The sequence below is a fragment of the Simochromis diagramma genome, unplaced genomic scaffold (genome assembly GCF_900408965.1).
Source record: "Simochromis diagramma unplaced genomic scaffold, fSimDia1.1 OVJJ01000602.1, whole genome shotgun sequence".
NCBI lineage: Eukaryota > Metazoa > Chordata > Actinopteri > Cichliformes > Cichlidae > Simochromis > Simochromis diagramma.
Window position 1 is genome coordinate 14086738 of NW_024387040.1, and position 25014 is coordinate 14111751.

A 25014-nucleotide genomic window follows, 5' to 3' on the forward strand; every position below is an offset into this window, starting at 1 on the left:
TCACCAAATTCCTACCATTCACTATCACCGTGATAATCTGGTATGTTGATCTGAGAAACAGCATCAAAATGAACAGATGTCACCCAGCAAAGATCTGTGCACAGCTGTGATTGATTGTTTCATAGAGCCGCGCTGTGCCGAGCATCAGGAAATCAAACTGAAAAGCAAAGCGCAAACATGTAAGAAGTTGATAATAAAAAAAATTAAAAAACTTTGTTCTTGTTTGTGTTATAAGGCAGGCTGTAATCAGATTTCCAGTCTTAAAACATGAATCCTGTCATTAGCCAGACCGTGTTGTTGTCATGTTTGTTTTCCACTGAAATGCCACATCAGTCATATTATGCAGCAGCGCTTAGGCAGACGTCCACGAGAGCACGGCTGTGATGTGTGCAGCAGCCCGTGTTTGTCCATCAACAATCTTGTTAGTGTCCTTGAATGTGACACTAAGACCCTTTACATGCCCTCATTAGATACTCTGGAAAAGCTGTTTTTTATTCATTAAGCTGGCAGTCGCACCTAAAATAAAATGTGACAAATTACAGGACCTGTTCATGCACACAAATGTAAAGCAAATATTAGCACTTTAAGCTGTAATTAGTGGAATTGGTGCTTCTTCTTCTTCTTCTTCATGCCTCTTCTGTCTCTGTTTTGCAGCCTTTGGACTATGAAAGGAAGCGGCAGTACAGTCTGCGTGTCCAGGTGGAAAACGTCCACATCAACCCCCGCTTCTACTCGAAGGGCCCCTTTAGGGACGAGGCCACCATCAAGATCATCGTTGAGGACGTGGATGAGCCGCCCGTGTTTGAGCGCGCCAGCTACGTAATGGAGGTGAAAGAAGACGCGCCCAAGAACACCGCCATCGGCTCCGTCAGCGCGTCTGATCCGGATGACAAAAACAGCCTCGTCAGGTAAATGAACCAAGCTGCATCTCTTCTTTTTATTTCACAGCTTAGCTCTTTTTCAAAATTTGCTGCTGTGTGATCTTTCCGAACGCACTTCAAGGCAGCTATTGATTTCTATTCAAAAGCCAATGAAAAGGCTGAGCATGATAGCTCATTCAAGCACCACTTAATTGCTTTTGCTGGAGGTTTCAGTAACATCTGAGCAAGTTGAGGACCACTCATCAGTCTTAGTTAACAGTACAACTACTGGGAGTTGGAGAACTGACAAAATTAGCTTTTAAGATTCGGTTTGGGGATTGTGTTGGCTTTACAAGTCATTTAGATGATTTAATTACAGATTGTAAAGGCAAAACATACTTTAAAATATACAACTAAACAAAAGGTACAATAACTAACCCATCTAAATAATTTAATTAATAAACAAGAAGAACATTAGGGAAAAGTTAAAAACAATTTTTGGATAACCAGCAAGCCACCCAGCTCTCCCTAGCTCTCGATCGAGCAGATGTCATATCCAAATGTGTGTAAACATTATGTGTTTCTAATATTTTATATGGGTTTGTATGTCATTTTAGGAGATGTGATCAAAGTATTTTATTTCAGCAATGCTAAATGATTGAAAATGTGTCAAAAAGCCTTTCCTGAGCCAAGTTTCTTCCTGTTACAAGGGAGTTTTTCCTCCCCACTTTAACTGATTCTTGGGGTTTTCGCCAGAATACTGTAGAGTCTTTACCTTACAGTGTAAAGCACCTTGAGGAGAACTATTGTGATTTGGTGATATATAAATAAACCTGAAGTGAAATTAATAAGTTAATAAATGAAGTGCATAAAATTAAATTTCTGTTTGTGCAAACATGAATCAAAGTTAATGCATCCAAAAGACTGAAACTACAGCATGCGTGGGCTCTAAATGAGCATAACTGCTGCTGAAAGAAGTAAAAATTTGGATTCTGTTTTATCTCTTATACAATGACTAAATGTTAGCAAAACAAGAAAAAAGAAGTCTTATGCCCTTAGATTGGATTTTCAGGTCCCAATTATCTTTAAGACTGTTTGAAAAATCAATAAACACAACTCATTTAACAAAGTTGTATACCCCAGTGGTTAGATCACAGCTTCAGTTTGTGGTTTGAATAAACATACATTTACTGTGATATTGACCTGTTCTCGCCCACTTACATTATAAACCATCAGTCACTGTCAACATTCAGTGTAAAATCCACTATAAAAATCTGACTACAGAGGCTCACATGCTTTGATAACATAGTCTAAACTCAAGGCTGAGCTTTTCGCTCTTTAAGCAGCCTCACACAATAAGAAAACAAGACAAAACTCAAGTAAAAACCACCGTGTGAACCTTGAGTTAAGCATATAATATCTCACTAACCGATTTCTATACAGAGTCAATATTTGGAGCTCCCATTAAGTGAATTATTCATCTTTAATGCGAGATGTTGTTTAATGTTCTGAAGGTTGTAAATGGATCTTTGTGCTCTTGTTTTCTTCACCATTAACATAAACAGCGCTAAAATAATGAGGCCTGCGCAGGGAGACACTTTGTTCTGCTACACATACAAAATGCAGCGAAATAATGAAAAGTGCCAAAAGTTCGCTTACACAACTTAGCTCATGGAGATACAAAATTATGCGAGCGTTGTATTAAATGGGAATAATGGCAGTGGGGTGTGAGGCTGCGCCTCGACTCCGCTTCAGACTTTTTCATTTTTATGATGCACTAAGGGAGTTGGCTCTCAAGGTTGAAGTTCCACCACTTTATTGCAGGTGTCAAATATGATATCATTCTCTTTTATCGCCCATCATCAAGGAGGTAGCTACCCTGTGGCATTTAAAGCCGTGCAGAGGAGGAGGAGGAGGAGGGAGGAGGGTTGGGAAGCCCGGGGGCTGCCTGGCATGAGGAAGTCACTGAGACGGTTATCTTTATTAGCTCGCTGCGACTTGCGGACACGTGCACATGTGTGGCAGGGATGCATACGCAAGTCCTTAAGTAAGCCATAAGTGCAGTATATAGACTCATGCAGACACATGCATGTTTCATCCTACATTTTTCCTTCTGATTGAAGATTTCAGGTCAGCTCTTTACATGAGATTTGATTTACTGCAGTCTGCAGCTTACATGCTTTTAAACGGAACACTTTGGCCTGAACAAATACGAATAAGATGTGATGAACATGTCATGCATTTCCCTCACTGAATGCCTCTTTGGCAAGCGTGTCACTGGCTCTGTGAATGTGGAGAGGTATCGTGTTTTCAGTGCTGTACTGTCTGTGTTAAGAGCTTTTGTTAAAAACCAGATTTTCTACAGAAGGAGAGTTGCTTGGATGCTGACATTTCTGGAGCAGTGTACTTACATATACACTCATCAGCCATTTTTGGGGGGTATACTTGACTACTCATCTGGCAGAAACTCATTTAGGCATATAGACATGGTCAAGATGACCTGCTGAAGTTAAAGCTGAGCACCAGAATGGAGAAGAAAGTGACTTTGAATGTGGCATGGTTGTTGGTGCCAGACAGGCTGGTCTGAATGTGTCAGAAAATGCTGATCTGCTTGGATTTTCCTACTCGAGCATCTCTAGGGTTTAGAGAATGGTCCAAAAAAGAGAATATATCCAGTGAGCAGCAGTCCACTGGGAGAAAATGGATTGTTGATACCAGAAGTCAGAGGATCAGGTCAAACTGCTTCGAGTTTATAGGAAAGTGAAAATAATCACCATTATAACCAAAGATAGCAAAACATTTCTGAATGCAAAACACATTGAACCTGGTAGCAGGTGTGCTGCAGCAGCAGAAGACAACACTGCTAAGAACAGGAAACTGAGGCCACAGTTTGCAGGGGCTCACTAAAATTGGGCCATAGGAAATTTTAATATTGATTTCTTGAGTCTTGATTTCTACTGCAACATTTCTATAGGGTCAGAATTTAGCGTAAACAACATGATTGCGTGGATCCATGCTTGTGGGAGATATTTTCTTGCACCTCTCAGAACTGGTTAGCTGAGCATTGTTTAAACAGTGCAGCCTACCTGAGTATTGTTGAGTTCACTGTACTCAAGTGGGCTCAACAGTCACCAAAGCTCACCAAGCCAGTCCAATAGAGCATCTTTGGGATCTAATGGAACGGATGGAAAACATGGATGTCCAGCCGCTAAATCTGCAGCATGATATGAGGCTGTCATGTCAATATGACCAAAATTCCTAAGGAATATTTTCAGAATTAAGGCAGCTCTGAAGGCAAAAGGCAATCCAACTTAGTACTAACAAGGTGTATAATAGTAAAATGGCCAGTGAGTGTATGTTAAGATAGATGACGTGCAATAAAGATAATAGAGATGGGCTCATGAAAATGTTTATTTCACTCCTCTGAAGCCAGCGTGTTTAATCTGATGTGGGTGTTTATATGGAGCATTTCTATTCTGCTTTATTATTGAAGAACTGCTGTAGAGCCAGTATGTATGTAGCTGGTGGCTGTCCATCCCACTGTGATGGGATCTCTTTAGTGATGTTCAGACCTTTAAAGCACGAACAATATTCAAGGTTATTAGAGAACATTTCATTTAACCGGGGTTCAGATTTGCCATAGTGGAGCTTTCGAACACTTTTTTATTAGCCGTCTATATTGGCCAGCTTGGATGAGAAGCCCTCAAAGACCATCGAGTGCTGTGAAAAGTGGCTATTTGAACATCTAAATGTGAATGTGAACCCTGATGTTCATCTGGGCTAAATATGGTTAAAGAGTGAGTCATTTTTTTAGTCTTTTAGGTGCCATATAACAGCATTTCAGTTACTATTTTTCATAGTGTCGTTAGCACTGCTTTGCATGGACATGTAGCCGAGCTGGTGCTCGATACTAAGGATAGCTAACCTCTCCAAAATATAACAACTGAAATGATTTCGAAACAAAGATCATTTTGATACAGATTTTTTGACCTCGTGTTGAAGAAAACATTCTCAAAATACTGTGTCAAGTCGGTTGGTCACTGCAGAAGGGAGGAAAGAAGCAATAATGTAGGTCCCAACCCCCTGATCACTAACATTTCTGTAACCCTCCTCGTCCTTCTGCCTGGCCTTCCAACCAGCCAGCTGTGTGCCTGCTGAGAGCAGCACTTTGGTTGTCCGGTCAGGACGAGGAGCGCCGTTATCTCTGCGCCATTAATCAAGGGAAGGGTTAGACCCAGGCAGCTGAATTATTGGGAATATTAGAAAAGCAATTAGTAAAGCCCACGGCTGACGCACATCTAACAAGGTTAGAGTTACTGTCGGGCCTGCGAGGTGGTAGAAAAATAGGTGGGAGTGTTTAGATAAAGACACCAAAATGTTTGTGCGGAGGAAGCAGCAGCAGCAGCAGCAGCAGGGAGGGGCTGAGGAGGTAGGGGTGACACCCATGGGGAGGGGGAAGATCGGTGGAGGGAGGAGAGGGATGCGGCGATGCATTGAGAGCCGCGGTTCATAGTCTCCCCTCGGGGGTCTCCTTCCTCTTACGCCGGCCCTCCTGATGCCTGCTACTCCATTAATCACACTGATGCATCACAGAGTAGTCTGGGAGGCAGAGAAAAACAACACAACTGGATAACCTGTTGGCTCTAATGTGTGTATCAACACAGGGCAGACTATTCAAGACTGCTAGTGCCAGACAAGACAGTTTATTATTATATGTCACAGGTTCAGTTCCCCCCAAATAACCAAAAATAGATCATTTTATTAAACTCCTGCTGGATGTATCTGGTCCAGCAGATGGGTTTACTTTTACAGTATGTGCTCAGGTTTTTCTCAGGCTCCAGGTCTCCCACTGATTTCTCTGTGAATACAGCTCAATTACACCCGCTGCTTGCTCCTCTGTGGTGTTTTAGTTGCAGCAGATGTTTCAAGGTGTAGTCAGACAGCTCTAGGCCTAATAACAATAAAAAACATACCCGATGTAAACGTGGGCCACCTTCCCTTCAAGTTTCCTTTTTGTGCACGTCTGGGCTGCTCCTAGTGCGACTACCATTTGTAGGTCACTCCCTTTGTGACTTCTTGCACGTGCATGTTTGTGATACCAGAGTCAGCAAACGTGTGTGCCAAACTGATCCAACAAAGATGGTTCATCTCACCAGGAGAATGACCGGCAGCTTTTTGTTGCCTCTGACATTTACAGGCTTTTAATAGTGATTAACATTTTGTGCAGAAATACTATTGGATACTCACTGAGAACTAGACACATTCATTGTCTGAAGATCACCTGCCAGTGCAAAACGTTTGTTGTAGTTTATTTTTTTCAGCATTTTCAGAAAGAGTCTTTTTGGATGGCTGCTTCCTTTACTTTACTGGCCCCGTTACCTGATAGTTGCCCACTTCCATTTTCTGCAGGAAGTAGCTTATTTTACATTGGTGCTGTCAGCGTTAATCTCGGTAAAATGACGTCAGCTCCATAACCGCATTAACGCTGCAAATCTCTGTTAGCGAGTTAGCGTGGATCGCCCCTTGCGTGGGGCTGCATGGCGTCCACGCGTTAGCGCGATTAGCTAGCGCCGTGCAGCCCCACGCACGGGGCGATCCACGCTAACAGAGATTTGCCGTCTACACAGCATCCCCCCCTCCCCTTAAAAAAGTAAAAAAAAAAAAAAATACACTCTAAAATTTTCATGGTCCGCCTTTAGCTTTGATGATGGCACCGTTCACCGTGGCATTGTTTCAATAAGCTTATCCAATGTCACAACATTTATTTCCAGTCAGATTTCTAATAATTTTTGGCCAAGATCTCCCCGCGTACTGTGGCACATTCCAAAGATTGCGCTGGAAATGACTGCACTGCTCTTTCACAGTTTGAACCCAGTGATTCCTGGCATTGTCATCTGGGAATGTCCCGGTGCCATCGGGAAAGAAAAAAAACATCTGATAGCAAAACATGGTCATTCAGTATATTCAGCTGACTTCAATGGAAAGCTATTACTTACACAGTCACCAACTGGTGAATCTTTTTTAGCCGGGCGGTGTATATTTTATGGCAAAAACAGACATGCTGTATTTTTTTCTTTTTAATGACTTAAGTGCTATTAAAATATTCAAGAGTCATGACCGTCCCTCGTTTTTATGCCACGGATTTGTTCTCCAGGGTCAGACTAACTATGCTACTCTGGCCCCGGTGTGTCTGTAGAAGAAGAATCTAAATGTAGCTTATGCTGTGCTACTGTGTGCGCCCATTTTCTTTGGCCTCACCAACACAGTCTTTACTTGGCATTTCCCAGATTTAGATCACTACAACTTTATCCTCTTCCACAAAAAGAAAATTAAAGTAAAAGACTCACTGTCCTGATACAGTGGAGGACATTTAGCCTAATTTGCAGATGGTCAAGTCTTTCAGGAAGTGATTTTAAAAGTAGATGCAGTCCTGGAAGTGATCCAGAGAGCAGCCAAAATTAAATCAGTATGAGTCTTGCTTTTTGATGCTTTTTTTTCAGATACCATACAAATGAATAGAGAAAAGCTTTGTAAATTCAAATTAACTCATATTTTTCTTATTTGTGCATATAAAAAATATATATATATATATATATATATATATATATATATATATATATAAAGATAATTGTGTTCCTTTCAGCAAAGTAGACTTTTCTTCTTCACTGTGTCCACCACACAGAATGTCAATTCGACCAAGACACACCTGAGACGCTCTGTCAATGTGACTGTACCCTGAGTCTGTCGCCCTGGGAAAACAACACATTTCCACTCAGCATGAGTGCACAAGTTTACACGCCAATCGTTGTCTGTGTGTTTTGTGCAGGTACACTATTGATCGGCGCACAGACATGGACAGAGTGTTCAACATCCATGCAGGCAACGGGTCAGTGTTCATCCTCAGGGAGCTGGACAGAGAGGAAAACGCTTGGCACAACATCACCGTCATCGCCACCGAGTTCAGTAAGTGCAGCAGCCGGACCAGAAAGAGACATTTCGGTTCACGTACTTCCTCCAATTCTGTCAGCCAAATTGGATTTTTGGGACCCAAGTATTGGCTGGTAGCTGCTGTTTGTTTCCCCATCCCATAGTTTACATTCTCTAAAAATAGCATGGGTGCCCATTTATCTGTTTTCCCACTAATTTAAAATATAAAAATCAGCAAGCGTTTTTGTTTTCTAATCTGCTGCTGTTAATTCAATGCTGCCGCAAACTGCTATTTCCCTTCATCTTTGCCAGTTGTCTTAAAAAAAAAAGATCCTAATAATTTCCACATCCAAAGACCTTATTTTACCTTATTATTACTTTCCTTTATTTTGTCAGTGAAAACTAGAACTTTGTGCAGAGTCTGCGCATAAATATAACTGTGGAAACAAAGAAATCAGCAAAACTTGGAGCATCTGATTTGTGTTTTTAACCAGCTATTATTTATTTATATGCACAATACTGTAATGAGTTTGCTTGGAAACTAAAGCAGAGCTGCTGTTAATGAAATTTAATAATTACTCATGTAAATTCACTGTGTCCACCTTTGTGTTTCCCAGCCAACCCGCGACAGATCAGCCGGGTACCTGTATACGTCAGAGTCCTGGACGTCAACGACAACGCTCCAACATTCGCCACCAATTATGAGACGTTTGTGTGTGAGAACGCTAAGGCTAATCAGGTTGGTTATTACCCAACACAAAGCCGTAGTCATGGTTTCATCTCGACTTCCCCGTTTAGGATTATGCACCCGCTCCCAGCACAGCATGTAATTAGCGGGCCTCAGAGAGAATTTATAAATCTGTCACGTGTGTTTTAAGCTACTAGATAGTGGGACCACTTCTGGGGACCAGACTTTCACATCTCAGGTTGATAAAGAGAAGTTTTCTTCCTCAAAATAGATTAAAGAAGTCGAGAACAGATCCACAGTGAAAAGAGATGTCTAGAGGTTCTGAAAAGACAGAGCTGCATTGTAGACCTTTTAATGTAAGACTCCCACAGCTGGGTTCGGATTTGCAGCTCTTCTTGGGTTGAAAAACCCAAGTCTGTGATACCTCAGAGATAAATGTGGATAGTGAGTCTTCAGTTTTAGGATCACTAGTAAAGTCCGAATAACGCCGTTTTACTAACAAAATGTGGTCCAAGCTGCAGTTTGCAAGACTTCTTTGTAGTCTTTACAGATTAAAAAGTCTATTCACAGCGTTAGCCTGTGATAATGTAGATGTTTTTCCTCTGGCCCTGGAGTATTGTGCGATTTGTCCTTCTACATCAGGGCTCCTCAATGTCAAATTAGAGCCAGCATATGAAAAAAAACAACTGATTTTGTAATGTGTGTAATCAGAGGATGTCAGTTTTGGTTTTTTTGTGTGTGCTTCATAGTTCCTTTTAAGCATGAGTGATGTGGCTGTTACATTTCTTGTCGCAGCACGTCTCCTAGTGCCAGTCCTAAACCCAGATAAACGGGGAGGGTTGCATCAGGAGGAGAATCTGGTGTAAAATCTTTGCCAAATCAAATGTGGATCATCAATAAGATTTTCACATGATTGGCCGACATCTGGCTTAACGACGACTGCCACCGGTGCTGTTGACCAGCAGGGTGCCCGGGGAAACTGTGCTGCTGTGTATGCTAAGGACAGAGTGAGATGGAGGTAGATGAGTCGCCTTGACAACCCCTAAAGGGAGCAGCCGAAAGAATATGAAGAAGCCTAGAAGCTTCTGTCTGGCTACAGCTGACTGTGTTGAGACACCTGCCAATCAAAGGAGCCGTCACCCCCCCCCATACAGTTGTTATGGGGTTTGCAGGTGTTCATTTATGCACAACTCTCCAAAGGTCTGGCCACAGCATTGCAATCAGGGTTTTGGGTCATTGCAGCAACTTGATTCTTGTTTTTACTTTGCTTTGTTTTTTCCATCTGTTCTGTTGTGGATTTCCTGTGATCACGGTCCTGTTAAGCAGCACTTGGCTGCTGCTTGCCCCCTTAATTCTCTGTACTTAGCTTATCTTAAAAAAAATATATCTTCATGAGTGTAGAGCCACTCTTCCTTGTGCATAGTAATTATATTTTCAGGTGTCGTTCACTAGAAAGAACCCAGTTATTACTTAGGATAGGACAAGGCAGGGATCCTCACAATTCATCTCTCCAAAACTGAGCAATTTACAGTAAAATGATCTACTTGAATACAAACCTCTCTAAGCCAGAGGATAAACACCTATTTTTGAATTTGAGGTGAACTGTCCCATTAAGTAAAAACAGCATCACTATATTAAACTCATACTGTGTTTCAAGGGGAACAAAATGATCCTTTATGCAGAATCAGCCTGGTGCCTTCATGTTGCATCAGATACAGATGAGGCTGCTTTAAACTACTTTGTATCCTGCTAGGTAGCTTAATTCAATGTGACACTTTGCTGATGATATCCTTGCACACGTTTACCATCTGAAAACCTCTTGAGGTTTATTCCTTGTTTGCGCGCCCTTAACTATTTGTCTTTACGAATTCCCAGGAGAACAAAACATCCCTTTAATCTTAATAAACAGCTCGGTTATTCATCACAGCAGCCGATGTTAACATGCAACTACCAGATGCTAACGAGCATGCAGTGGAGTTATCTTTAATTAGACGCATTACAGCTAGAGAGACAGCATCACAAAAGCATGTATGAATTAGATTTGTTGGTTGTTTTATTCTTTGTTTGAAATTTAACAGCTGTGTTCTTGCTCAGCTTCCACTTCCTCTTCATAGCTCTGCCAACCCATTAGCTAGCTAAAACACTAGCACCCGCACAAACAGCAGTTTAGCTGTGGTTAAATGTTCACGGCTGGGGTTGGGTTGCCCTGTCACTCACCTGTGTGCTTCTCACTTCAGGTGATACAAACCGTGGGCGCCACAGATCCTGATGCCCCGCTCGGAGGACACCGGTTCTTCTTCAATCTTGCTCAGGAAGCTGCTGGAAAGGCAAACTTCTCTGTCCACGACAACAAAAGTAAGACACTGCGTGTGCCCTACATTCATTACCTGTTGTTAATGTGCTGTATGTGTGATTGATTGGTTGACGTTTTACAGTAAATAACCAGATTTTCCCTCATCAGACAACACAGCGTCAATCCTCACAAGGAGAAACAGCTACAGCACCCTGCAAAAGAGCGTCCACCATGTGCCGGTGGTCATTTCTGATGGAGAGTTCCCAATGCAAAGCAGCACCAACACGCTGACCATCAGAGTCTGCACCTGCGACCGCAAGGGCAACATGAAGGCGTGCAACGCAGAGGCGCTCACAGCGAGGGCGGGGCTCAGCACCGGCGCCCTGGTGGCCATTTTGCTTTGTGTCATCATCCTGCTCAGTGAGTACAGCCTTACGTTCTTTCTTGCATAAATCTTTTTGGGGCTTTTCACTACAGAGCTTCTCCAGCAAAGCAATCCATAGGAGGTGTTAAACAGTCGGTTTCGTATTTCACTGCTTAATTTGATTCATCACTTCCTGTGGGCGGATAATTCTGCCAGTGACCGCAGCTGTCACCTTAATTTGATTTTAACCGCGAAGCAGCGAAGATCTACAGCATCTCGACTGACTTGAACAGGATGCTTTTCTTCATTGCATTAGGATGGTGAGATAGGAGCATTTTTATTTAAAACTACAGCCTGGTGAAGGTTTCAAAAGCCAAGTAATTATTGCTGCCATACCTTGAAGCACCTTTACTTCTCAGTCTTAACTCAGTCTTAACTCAGTAAGTATAAAAACCTCAGCTATAGTATTAATGCCTCTCATACAATATCGCGGGTTTACTGGAAATTCATTTTTTACTGGGCATTAATATTGAGTTTCATAAAATAACATGACTTAAAGTAAAAAAAGAAAAACTTGGATCCTTTCTTAGGGTTTCGGCGTGCTTTGAAAAACATAAGAAAACATACATTTAAGAAAAAATACATTTCAGTTTTCACAGTGAACAGAGTTAGTATTAACATCTGAGTCAGGACACGTCAGCATAAAAAGTGTGTGGATGCTGTCATTAGATTTGTACAGATAATATAATGTAGCTGTTCGTGTACGACTACCAAACTGTCCACCGTCAAGGGCCTGTTGTCTAAGAAAGAGCTGATGATGTAGCAGCAGCAGACCTTGGGGCCATAGTGTTTCAGACAACAGGATATTTGTACTTACCCCATAGCCCAAACAAGTCATGGTACAACAGATGGCTGTGGCGTCTGAGAGCTTGGTTCTACAACCTGGTCACTTCCTGTTGAAGGGAGTTCATCCTCCCCACCTTTGCCAAAATCTTTTCATTGTCCGACTCTTGGGGTTTTCTTTCTAATATTGTAATGTTTACTTTGAGGCTATTTTTGTGAATTGGAACCTGGAGTATCTTTCATCTTGCAACATCTAGCATCACCTCTATGTCTTTATTTGCGAAGGCAAAGAATTCCTGTTAATTTTAATCCAAAGAATTGAAGTTCCAACACATAAAGGACAGTTTTATTACTTGACCAACATGTTTCGACCTGTTTGTAACTTTCTGGATGACCCGGATGAAAGCCTGCAGATAGTGAAAGCAAGATGAAAAAGACAGGATATATTGAAGGTCTTGCTGTTCTTGGCTGCATTGGTTTGCTGTTTTTGTGCACAGCTAGAACTTTATTGTAGTCTGATATAGTCATACACAGTATAAAAGATGGATGTAGCTTCCAGGTCCAAAAAGCAAAGCCATCATGCTTTAAACATGCATTGTTTTTAAATGGCCACCAACGAGTTTTACCTGTGGTTGCAAAAAAAAACCCCCTTTCCAGTCCTAGAGAAGTCTATTACAATTGTCCCACTGCCTCAAACTCAGTGAACACTTCACTGATGAGTTTATGAGCTAGTTACTCATTTCAGGTTGCACGAATACAACATTGACAACATTTTTTTAAACTTTGGTCATTCCATGTTTCAAAAAGGAGGATTTTACAGGGTATGGGCTTGTCTGTCACAAGTTGTTAGCCAATAAGGGTGCAGCTTCAAAGTCTGATCCTTGCTCATGATATCCAATTTTAAAACAACAAGAAAGCAATAGTGAAAACGCTCATTTGCAGTTTCAAAAGAAGATCGTCACAAAAATATAGGGGTTGTCACAGTAGCTATCTTCTATAAGACCTTATGGTTAGAGCACATGTCACCAGGAACGTAAGACAAATCCAAGGAAAACATAAAAGATATAAAAATATCATAATTAATGATAAAAAATGACAAGGAGACTGTCTCAACTTGCTGAAATTTGAACTTCTTTCAAAAATAACGCTTAAACAACCCTGAGTTGTTTAACACCAATTGAATACTTAAAGAATAAAAGTAACCCTCACACCATCTCTTGAATGTCATAATGCTTCTTAATGGTACAGAGGTTGCATTTTTAGCACGTAATGTATTCTGCTATGTTCTTAAAGGGGGTTCCTTTATGTTCTTAAGCAGCAGCGGCCCTGAGGAGCGAGAGATGCATAATGCATCCTTGTGGTAGCAGTGCCTGCTTTACAAAGTCAGACAAAGTCCCTGAACATCAGTGCACACTCACACAACATCAACAATTCCCCCAGGACAGTCACTGGCCTTCAGAACAAGGAGAGAGAGCACAGAAACAACAGCAAAAGTCACCAAACTCTCATATTTGTTCTCTTTGTTTTTGTTCTCCACACAGTGATCGTGGTGCTGTTTGCTGCCCTGAGGAGGCAGAGGAAGAAGGAGCCTCTGATCATCTCCAAAGAGGATGTCAGGGACAACGTCGTCAGCTACAATGACGAAGGGGGCGGAGAGGAGGACACCCAGGCCTTTGATATCGGCACACTGCGCAACCCGGAGGCCATCGAGGAGAGCAAACAGAGGAGAGACATCGTCCCCGAGGCCTTCTACCCTCCGATCCGACGGCCTGTGCTGCCCCCAACTCGGGACAATAACGGGGACGTGAGAGACTTCATCAACCAGAGGCTCCAGGACAACGACAGCGACCCGACGGCGCCGCCTTACGATTCCCTGGCCACCTACGCCTACGAGGGGAACGGCTCTGTAGCGGAGTCCCTCAGCTCGCTCGAGTCAGTGACCACTGAGAGTGACCAGGACTACAACTACCTGAGCGAGTGGGGACCCCGGTTTAAGAAACTTGCGGACCTGTACGGGGGCGACGACAGCGACAGGGATTCCTAACGAGAACCTGGCACACAGACAAGGAGAAAAAACAAAAATCCCAAACACATGTTGAAAACATCCGGAGGGTTCTGGTGCACGTGTGGCGAGTGAAATGTCGAAAGGACGGAGAAACGAGCGCCGTCTGTCCGAGTGCTCTTTCACCGCCTTCGATCACCGTTCAGTTGTCCCCTCCGGTGACCAGACGTAGGCTTTGTGTGTCCAGTCAGTGTTAGTTGCGTTTTTGCAAGGGCACAGTTAAAACAGACTTTGTGTCAAGACTTTTTGGTTTTTGTGTGTGTATATGGGGTGTACATGAGGCCCAAATATATCTATACCGATATTTTTTTGTTTCTTTTTTCTCCAAAGCTGCCTGTGACGGACACTTCAACAAGCAGTTTTGTAAACCAACAGATATGCCTATGTATTTTTCAGTGTTTCTGGGACAAAAACATGCTGCATATTGTGAGTTCTATCTTAGCTTGTGTATGTACGGTAATATGATACAATACGCTGTACAGTTGTTTTGTTTTTCTAGGGATTTCTATCTTCCAAACAATCCCCTCTTTCAGCAATGGCTGCCTCACTATAAACACTTAGCCACAGTTTGAGTTTGAGCCACAAGAAAATGAAAAATATGGTTCCACACAAGGTGGGGGAGATATACAACATCAAATTTTGAGTTAGTTGTGGCAGGTGTTGAAAAGTGGTGGTTGTTCTTTAATGGTTATATAAAGCGGTGGTAAAGGACTGCTACTACAAACACCTGCAAACACACTGGTTTATCATTTTTTACAGTATTTGATTTTCATCACCACACGGCTTAAAGCATTTGCTGTGAGGTGGGCTGAAATACCAAATATTTCCTTATTGAGCTGAATGTTGTCAGCAGTCTTTTTTTCTCTGTGCAGGGTGAAATATGAAGTGCACAGAATAGTGTTATTTTCTATGCTGCAATGAAAATCCACAAGTCTAACATGTGTCGGGCTCAGTTAGGGGGAAAATACTGGTCTTGTTGGACCTTTTTGCTCACTTCACTTCAGAAACACAGAGTTGGAAGATGCTGAGAGGATGCCACCGAGCCTGAAATTACAGCATTAAATTAGATTAGGTTAAACATCTTGTGGACAGTTACCATTAAAATTCATTATGCAATTTTATTTTCTTCCCTTAAATGGCTCGTTTTATCTGTTCAAGAGAGAGTGAAAGGAAAGGTAGCACTTGAATCAATGTAAGCAGCAAAAACAATAGGGACATATTGACTGGAGCCTAAAGAAATAAGTCTGCATTAATGTGAAGCTTTACATCTTCATGCAAAGCGTCATAGCTCATGAAACGAATCAAGAAAGTTGCCTTAAATTTAAAGAAAAAGAGCAAAAAAAAAACCCCGCAAAATAAACACAGACGCACACACACACAAAAAAAAAAAACAAAAAAAAAAAAAACAGCAAAATGCTTCCACAGACTTCATTCTCTTCTCACTAAGGAAAAATAAAAGGCTAAATCAGTGGTTTTCATCCTTTTTCATTTGACATATCCCCAGTCTTCTGTCTTTTTGCTAACTGTTGTTAGCTAATAATTTAACTGTTAACTGTACTTAAGCGAAAAATGCATTATATTAATACCTAATGTCAGCCAACTATCCTTTAAGCTAACAACTTTCTTTGTACTGTTAGCTAACACTTGATGGTTTTCCAGTCTTTCACCTTGCTACTATGTTAATTCATAGTGCTAGCTGACAACATGGCTACTAACTACACTTCAACCAAAAAAGCCCACTGTGCTTTGTCCATAGTTTCAACTAGCTACTGTTTTCTGTATTTCTATTATGTTGTGCTATCAGTTGTTTTGTACTGTTAACAGACCAAACAAAAAAAATTCAGCACTGCTGTATTTATAATTTTAGCTAGCTGTTCATCCATTCTGTTTAGCTAATAGCATTTTTTGCTCTATTAACAAACAGTTGCTAGCTCTACTCTTTACTGAGACTTTTAGTAACTATTTAAATGTCACTTTTGATTTTAGCCAGACAATAACTTTTTTCCCGTTAAGTGTTGCTAACAATTGTAAAGAGGTGATGGCAGTCAGGATGAAACACTTTATCAATAACTAGGCTTTACTTTACTACACACACAAAACACAAACAACCAATATATTCAAAAATGTTATTATACAACACTGTATTAACAAAAACAATTAAATTTGATAATTTTTGTAGTGATCTTTCCCCCCATTTTTATTTATTATAATTCTTTTTTTCTCCAAATCAAATGTTTTTATGTTCATGGTACACTTTACTGGCTGACTGGCTAGGTTCAAGGCTTAAAACTTTTTATCGTGTATTAATTTTATGAAAGATCATTGAAGAAGATGAATGGGAAATATACGTCCAGAGCCCTTAAAAAAAAATGGGGCGGTCACTCTTTTGCAAAAGAGTGATAAATGTGTCACACTACCTACCTTAAACACTATTTAGCTAAGATTTTGTGTCCTGAGAAGGGCTCAGTCCTGCACTGTAGAATGTATAATAATGTAACATAGCAGTACAGTAATAGAAATGTGCCAAAAAGCAAAGAACACCAGTATTTTCCTTTAAAAAAACCCTTCCATTATTTTAGTCTCTTCCTTTGCCCTTCATTACGTGTACTGTATGTAGTGCTGAACATGAAGCTGGTTCAAATGTTCAGGCTTTACCCAACTGATTTCCTGTGGGACTAACAGCCCTTTCCATAAACATGCTTATCAAGGGGCACCTGACCTTTGAGTGGTGTGGAATTAGGTTCTTAAGCCCAGAGGTGTGTCCTCGGCTCAGAGAGAAGGTCAAAACATTATCCTGCAGCAAGATCACAAAGGTTTAATTTTTCAAAAGTAGGAGGAAACTTGTGAAAATGATCTCTACCACAGCAAAATTGGGAAATTACTTTAAGAGCTGCCTAACTACAAACACACAGCTGTGAAACAGAGAAAAATGTCTAAACCAGGAGGGCACAATGATATCAACAGGAAAAAAAAAAAGGCCAGCTAAAACAAGCTCTGCCCTCACTTTAGCAAAAGGCCAACCAGTGAAGAGGCTGACATTTATCAGACATTTGAAACAGTAATAACAAAACACAATGGCATAATTGCCATAGTGCTACTTTCCCCCCCTCTATCACGAGCCAGCTGATTGCACAGTGGTTGGAAAATTCTTTATATCATATACACGAGTTCTCTTTTCTATTTCTTGGCCACCTTGTTTTGTTTATTAGCTTGTTGCTGGAGCTCCTGTTGTGTAAGTGGCCATTTCAGACTGTGGTAATGTTGCTATGATAAGCATTTAATGGGTTTAAAGACCCTTCACTATAAGAAAACTGCTTTTCCGCCTCAAGGTGCAATGCGAGGTCTCAAATGAAAGTCAACATGACAGCAGCACTCACCAAAACCATTTTTTTCCCCTTCAGTCGTCACAGTTTTCTGTCTTCATACATGATGTCAGCATATCGCCATCACGAAGCCGTACTTGTGTTTTCCTACGGCGAGTGTAATTGTCTACAAGCGTTGGCGTCGTCGAAAACGTTACACGTCCAAACAAACCATGCTGCCACATCATTTTTTTTTTCCTTACAGCTGAGGCAACTAGATGGTGACACTGATGTCCTCTTTCTCCAGATAAAATAGATCTGTGGTTGTTGATGTGTAGACATGGTCGCTCTCGGGGCTCAACTCTACTACGCTATATTATGTTGGTGACAATGTGATTGAGCAGTTCTGTCAATGTAGAAACAATTTGAGAGGTCGTGGTACTTGTAAGGGGCCCTGCATCACTGGCCATCCATCAATCTGCTTTGTAAACCGTGATATTTTGTACTGAATATTTATATGACACAATTAAATATCTTTAAAATCAACCACTCATTTCTCTTTATGAAGTTTTCTTCCAGAATATTTCACAGATTTGTGTGTCTCAAGGTGCAACGTGAGGCATTTCTTTAACCCGAGGCAGCTACTGTAGATGGTGATGCTGATGTCCTCTTTCTCCCGATAGCGAAGGCAGGAACAACTGTAATACACTCAAGTAAGAAAAAAGCTAGAGCGATTACACTAATGCTACAGATACACGCGATCTTGTTGCCTTTAACAAGGTCACTTCACTTGTCAGTAAGCTGTTCTCCTCAAAGCAACTTTGGTGTATGGAGAAATCGATAAAACACCAATGAGACAAAAGTCAATCTGCTATCAGTTTGCGATTAAATGGGTTCAAGTCATTAATTACATGCAATCTGCTTGTGATAATACAGAGATTAACTCAGACAAATCAGTGAAAATCACGAATCTTTTCCTATTTGTTGCAAATCTGTTGTCGTCTACATACAAACTGACATTAATTGCTTTCAGAGTCTAACCAGACGACTCATGAGTCTGAACAAGAAACTCCTCCACAAATAGTGCTGAAGTTACTACAGGATGGTGATTTAACTGCAAAATGAGAGAGACTTGGGAAACTTCTGAAAACTTGCCCTCTTGTGAGATTTGAAGATTCACCTATGGTACCGATTTTAAATCGCGCAATCGTCTTCATAATGTTGGGGGTCAACGCCGACTGCCCGGCGGGGTGAATACAATATCCCATCAGCCTTTTACCGTTGAGGTGTAAAAAATTAACATTCACTTTAATGTGGCTGTAGGCAGCAGAGTGATGTATAATATGTACTGTGCAATCATCATCAACACCGAAGACACCTGACATCTAAACACATTTTAAAGTATACACGATAAACATTTTTTAAATTACGTTACTCGACGCTATTACTGTAATTTGATTTCTTTCATTTAAAACTTATTTGCCTTGTGTCGTAGATACAGCAGACGTTATTAATCCCACACTGGGGAAATTCACCTGTTACAGCAGAACAAGGGTCAGAAAGAAAAAGTGTATTGGAGAATTTTAATAAACAATAAAAATATCATTTGTATTATTTGCACCTATTTGTTCCTTTTATCAATAAAAACCTCAGTTGCCTTTGAGTTGTGAAGTACGGTGCTCCCGGTCTGACTTAAAATAGATTTGTAGTTGTTGGTCGTTAATGTGTAGCCATGACAACCGGCCTCATTCACAAATTGTGCATATGAACAAATTCAGAACAGCCTTAACCTTTAAGAATGAGAAAATGATTAATTTTTAGTTATGTTTTCCATGAGCCAAAAATGCTCAGTAAGATAATAAATTATTGGCAGAAGTTCTTATTATTTACATAAAACATTCAAATCTCTCTAAAATCAGCTGCTGTGAGGTTTTCTCTTTCAGAATAACATTGTTTGACAGACATCTGTGTGGCAGCTCTAGTGGACCACTTTCACTTTCTTCCCTCTAGTTATGAAGAAAAATGTAACTTTTATCTGAAATGTGACAGCAGCCACAGGCTAGTAAGCTAGACAGCTACCATCCTCACAGGTACGTATTTATTATCTACAATAAATCTCAGTATAAAAGACCCGATTCTAGACGTCAGATAGTTATTAATATGACGGCTTTTGCTAAATAGCTGGATCCAGAGGCTACTGAGCTGAGGAAATTGTTAATTAGACAATCTATAATTAAGATCTGTTAGACAGCCAATCGGATTTAGAGAGAGGTTAAAACGAGAGTAGAGGAGGGGGGGGAAAAAAAAAAAATCACATTTTGATTATTAGAGGATGAGTGGCAGATGTGAGACAGATGGTGACACTGTAGTGAGGGAGTATAACGGACTCATCCTGTTTTAGAGGTTTAGAGATCAGAGTAGGAGGGGATTACAATTAATACAAAAAAATAAATAAATAAGAAAATCTCACTTTTTGGACCAGAATCAGAAACTTTATTTACAATAGATGCTCTGATGGTTTATTTAACAGTTCTTACTCCATTTTAAAAAATGGGTGTTTTTTGCCATGTGCCAGTAACACGGTGAGGTCCTGCTGTGGCTTTGTTTTTAAAAAGGTTCCACTCTATATTTAACATACACATAAAACAACATAAAGCCACCTTTGACAGAGCCGGAGTGATAAACAGCATAAAACATGAACGCATGAGGCTTCATTTCTAATTCCCTTTACCCTTTGTCCTACTTTTACTTTGAAAATACTGGCCACAAAGCTAGTTTCCCCCCAAATATTTGTGCTAACGGTCACTTCGACCCAGTTGATCCCTACCTAAAACCCATCTATCTTCCTTACTACATCTTCACGATCAACTAGTGGCACCTCCGTTTTGCTAGCTCTTGCCTGAACAGCTGCAACATCTGCAGAGAAGGCTCCCTAATGTGGACCCGGGTCCTGATTGGCTCTCCCAAAGAAGGCGCTGTCACTTCCTGTACTCTTCCGAGTCTTCGGTTTCCTTCTCCTGCCGCTCCCGCTCTCGTCTCATCTCCTTCAGCTCCTGCCTGTATTTCCGCTCGATGAAGCGCTTCTGATGAGCCATCTGTGGGAAGTTATCTGGTACAGGGAGAGGCAGAGCGGGAAACACAGGAGTCGACCAAGGAGAACAGATAAAGAGAGAGAAACACAGAAGCAGAGGTGTGAGGAGACAAGGTCAGTTTCCAACTGGGTGAGGACAGCAATTTAGTTCCCAAATTGCACTGACTATGGTTTTCATAGCATGTGTCATGCTGTCACTTAGGTCAAATGAGCGAAAATGTTGCAGGCTGTATTGAAATTAAATTGCCCTCATGTTGTTATTTCATTAATAATGATGAAGTAACAAGGAATTAGACAGGCCTTGTTTGGTTTCAGCACAATGACTGTGAGATCTGATAACATAATTACAAGCGAACATTTCGAAAATGAGATCTGTAGTAAGATGGCATAGTGTGACAGCAGGAAGAAAAATATCAAACAAAAACAGATACAAGCTTAAAGGTATATAAGCAGCAGACAAAAGAAACTGTTAACGTTTTGAAATTGTGTCTATTTGAAAACTTTCATATTAAACTGCTCGTTTAGAAACCTCTTTTAAAGCTGCTACTATTTGGCGTTCAACCAGCAAACTGCAGCTTTGGCTACATCAGCCATTAGTTTCTAAAGAGAAGTTCTGAGGCCTTGATTTGAGTTTTCTGCTCGCTGCCAACTTGGCTCGAGTCGTCTCCAAATGTGGTGAAACACACAGGGAGCCCAGGCTCAGGAAGTGGGAACCACAACAACTGAAGTGCTCAGGACTCGTGTCAATCAGAGACACACTCTGAACCGCTTTCTGTGAAAGTCTCCACCAAGACGCAAATTGGTTTCTGTTTCAAGATTTCCACATTTCTGTGTCACATATTTTTCATTAAGAGCTGTGAAATGTGGAGGCGGCGTACTCGGGAGAATGTGCTTAAAAGGCTAACGGCAGCAAATACGGGATTACGGATATATCTGGGGCCGAGTGACGGATACACAAAGGAATATTTTATTAAGTATTCTGCTGCATCAATTTTGCAATGACTAAGTGTTTACACCTTTTTTTAATTTAAACTTTTTAACCTTTAAGGGAAAGAAACACCTTTGAGATTAAAAATATCATTTGTAAGAGGTTCAACTTAGATTCAGGCTCGGAAGTTTTTAGACAAAGACACTTTTTTCTTTTTTGCCTTTATGCACCACCACAGTGGATTATAAAGGAAACAATTGAGCTGTCATTCAAGCGCAGACTCTCAGCTTTAACTCAAGGGCTCAAGGCTCTAAAGTAACTGAGAAGCACTTTTGTGGCCAGGTGAGGCCTGTTCCCTCGTTATTTCATGACAAACAAAGTAGATTAGAGATCTGGAGTTAATTCTAAGTGATGAACTTCGATGAACTCTCAATATGAGGTCCAAAGAGCTGCCAGTGCAACTCAATGAAGCAACTCAAGGTGGCTGCAGTAAAGGCCTCATAGAGCAGCGGTCCCCAACCCCCAGGCCACGGACTGGAGTCCTTTGGTACTGGGCCGCGAGAGTTGCGCCTCGGGTGTGAAATTTATGGTTTTCAGGGGCTTTATCAGTTTTTATTGGTTTTTTTTATTATTATTTGTATCGTTAACTCTGTTTCCCTGGGTCTTTTCACATGTTTTATGAATAAATCTTCTTTTTTGGTACTGGTATTGGTTTTATTTTGGTGTATTTATCCGCGACACCACCACAAAGGCCGGGCCGTGAAAATATTGTCGGACACAACCGGTCCGTGGTGCAAAAAAGGTTGGGGACCGCTGTCATAGAGCATTTCAAGGAATGGACCTTCTGTCTAAAGAGAACATGGCAGCATGAACAAACCACAAGACTTCTGCAACAATCTTTGGACAGATGAGACCAAAGTTGAGGTATTTGGCTGTACTTTGGAGAAACCCAAACACAACATGTCAGCACAAACACGTAATACCAACTGTCAAGCACGGTGGTGGAGGGGTGAAGATTTGGGCTTGTTTTGCAGATCACACAACCCAAGAATACAGCAGGCAATGGTGGATAGGAACTTTGTAGCAAAGGTTGTGTAAGTACTACGAAGATAATAGTATAAATAACGTTACAGAAATCACACAGGTAGAAGCAACTAGTTTTGCATGCCTCAGATACCCAGTTCATTTTTTTTCCATCCAGTGCTGAAAATGACACGAAAGACAGTCAAAATCGATTAAAATTCCTTCGGATTTGCAATCTTGGAGCTTTGGATGGTTGTGAAAGATGAAAAAGTTGTGGGAAAAACAACTGAAACATCAGTTACTTTAAAAAACGAATCAAAAACATGTCTTCGTGTTGGTTGGAATTTCACAAGAGCTGTAGGAGCAATCAAAATAAGAATCAAAGAATCAAGATGAGAATAAAGTAATTTAAAAGAAGAGAGGCCAATGTCAAGCTAGTGAGTCTAGCATCAAAATGTCAAACTCACTAGCTAATGAACAAAAGTGATGCATTCCTTTTTTTAAGCTACTTACGTGAGCTTTTTCTCTTCATGTTTCAGACATTTGAGTAGATTTTTCAAAGGTGACAAAAAATGCCTGTTACAATTTCAGAAAGTGGCAGCTGACAGTTTATTTTGTCTGCTCAAGAAAGGTAATTAACTTCTTCTCAGAGTACTAACAAAAACTCACATTGGACAAACTGGAATGAGATCATATTGGCATACTTAGGAGAGATTATTTTACTTATTGTTAATACATTTTCCCTTCAGTTAAAATGATTTAAGCACATAACAGAGCAGTGACTCGTTTAAAAATATTGAAAACACCTTATTTGGTGCACCAGTGTCGTCTTGAAAGAAGCAACTTTCCTCAGTTTTCATGCCAAGCAGCACCGTTTGTAATTTTAATATTCACTGCTCAGGTAATTTCCCATTAAGTGTTTACATTACTGTGCCTGCCCACTGCAAACTTCAATTTAAAACAGCATGCATGACAGCTGCCCGGTGGTTTGTGTCTACTCGCTGAGACACACATTTGACTGTGCAGTTTTTCCAGTCACTGATCATGACCATGCAAACTCAGGCAAATTGGGCTTCCAATACCTTTTCCCTCAAACGTTTTAAAGATAGCCTGTGAGGGAAAACAGAGGAGCCACAATGGTCTGTACTTACAGGACATTAAAATAAGGTCCTCTGTGTGTTTTGTACAATTCTGCGAACTTTGCAAGTATCAGGTTATCATTTTTCATAAATTTGGATTCATACAAATGGATGAAAAACTGCAGAGAGTTTTTTTTTTCCTTTAATGTGGCACTGATTTTCCAAATCTTGAAGCTAGGCTAGGTTTGGGCTTGTCACCAATCACAGCTTAGCACCATCCCTCCAATCTCCTAATGTGGAATTTGCAGGTCTTGGAAATGGAGCCATTACCACTTGATGCCAGAGGACACCTTGTGCATAACAGGAAGACTTTGGTAGAATCTGTCATAACTAGGTATATTATGCCTCGGGATGAAAAGAAACAACAATCCAAACTCATCCATAAGTGTTAAACTGGACAGAATGGATGTGTGACTTATGAAGGTCGCAGCATTTGATTTAGATCACTTTCACAATCATCGAACCATTCAGTGAACCTTTATTCCCAACCACCAATCTCTAGGACTGAAGCCAACATGAAGTAACAAAAACAAAGCAGTCAGACTGGCTACAAAACCAAGTTACACTAACAGGCAGAATAAATGAACATAATTACCAGTAACCAGTAACCTCAGGCTCTGCATTTTTAAGCTTTAATTAAGGGTTTTGGCAGCTAAAACCATTTTGCTGGCTCCAAACCCCCCCAAAAATATGTTGGCCAGAAGTGAGAACTTACCTGTAATGAATGAACAAGCTAGCTCCCAAACCCCAAAACAACACGCTGTTTCAGAATGCAGAGCCTATAAGCAGTGGGAGATATTATGGAAGCTGTGTCCAACTTTTATTTATTTTTTTCTGCCAGTACCTCATGAATAAAAGGTATCCCATCCCAAGATATACGTGCTTTGTCATCTGGAGAGCACTCGGGATAACTTAGTATTGAGCTGTATTGATCTTGCCTCTAAAGGGGACAAGTGGACCCAAACCACGACCTTCCACAGCAACTAGATCCGCTCAATGTAAGAGTCAAGGGTTATGGTTTTCCTTTCATGTAAGACCATACTTTCTTTTTCCATTTTTCAATCTACAAGTGAAAGACTTTCTACATTTCAAGGCCCAGGTGTATGAAGTTTTAATGAACCTCTTTTTTGCTAGTGTGTTGCCTGGTCTACCAGGTCATCTAGGCCAGATTATGCCAACTGTTAGGACAACCACTGCGCCAAGTAAAACAGCCTCTGAACAAACAGAACAGAAAGAGGTCACAGGTTCATTTTAAGGCCAAACTGAATAGCCTGTTTAATAACTAACAGCCTCTCCAATGTAAAACCTGAATTGTTGATAGAAGCATTAGATTACTAATGCAATGAGCAGACAAAGAGTTTGAAGATGAAATATGTTTAAGGGGAAAAAAGGGAAGCAAAAACCCATTAATTTAATGCATTTCACTCTTTCCATTTCCAGAGACCACATTGCACAACATCATTTCTAAATGCTTTCTATAGTCTTTTCAGAACT

At 40.8% G+C, this 25014-nt stretch overlaps 2 protein-coding genes across 6 annotated transcripts in view; one reads left to right on the top strand and one right to left on the bottom strand.

Annotated features, from left to right (window-relative positions):
* LOC120741370 (cadherin-10-like) overlaps window positions 1-17002 on the top strand; it is a 72870-nt gene extending 55868 nt beyond the window's left edge. For both annotated transcript variants that reach the window (XM_040044234.1, XM_040044233.1), the window contains 6 exons: window positions 655-908; window positions 7687-7823; window positions 8405-8526; window positions 10713-10830; window positions 10937-11188; window positions 13517-17002. In XM_040044234.1, coding sequence (XP_039900168.1) covers window positions 655-908; window positions 7687-7823; window positions 8405-8526; window positions 10713-10830; window positions 10937-11188; window positions 13517-14019 — 1386 coding nt within the window. In that variant the 3' untranslated portion in view covers window positions 14020-17002. The remainder of the gene's footprint in view (window positions 1-654; window positions 909-7686; window positions 7824-8404; window positions 8527-10712; window positions 10831-10936; window positions 11189-13516) is intronic.
* Window positions 17003-19809: 2807 nt separating this feature from the next.
* Window positions 19810-25014, bottom strand: part of drosha (drosha ribonuclease III) — a 134690-nt gene continuing 129485 nt past the window's right edge. For 3 of the 4 annotated variants that reach the window (XM_040044229.1, XM_040044228.1, XM_040044227.1), the window contains one exon: window positions 19810-20448. In XM_040044229.1, the coding sequence (XP_039900163.1) occupies window positions 20318-20448 (131 nt within the window). In that variant the 3' untranslated portion in view covers window positions 19810-20317. The remainder of the gene's footprint in view (window positions 20449-25014) is intronic. The other variant, XM_040044230.1, reaches the window with a different exon arrangement.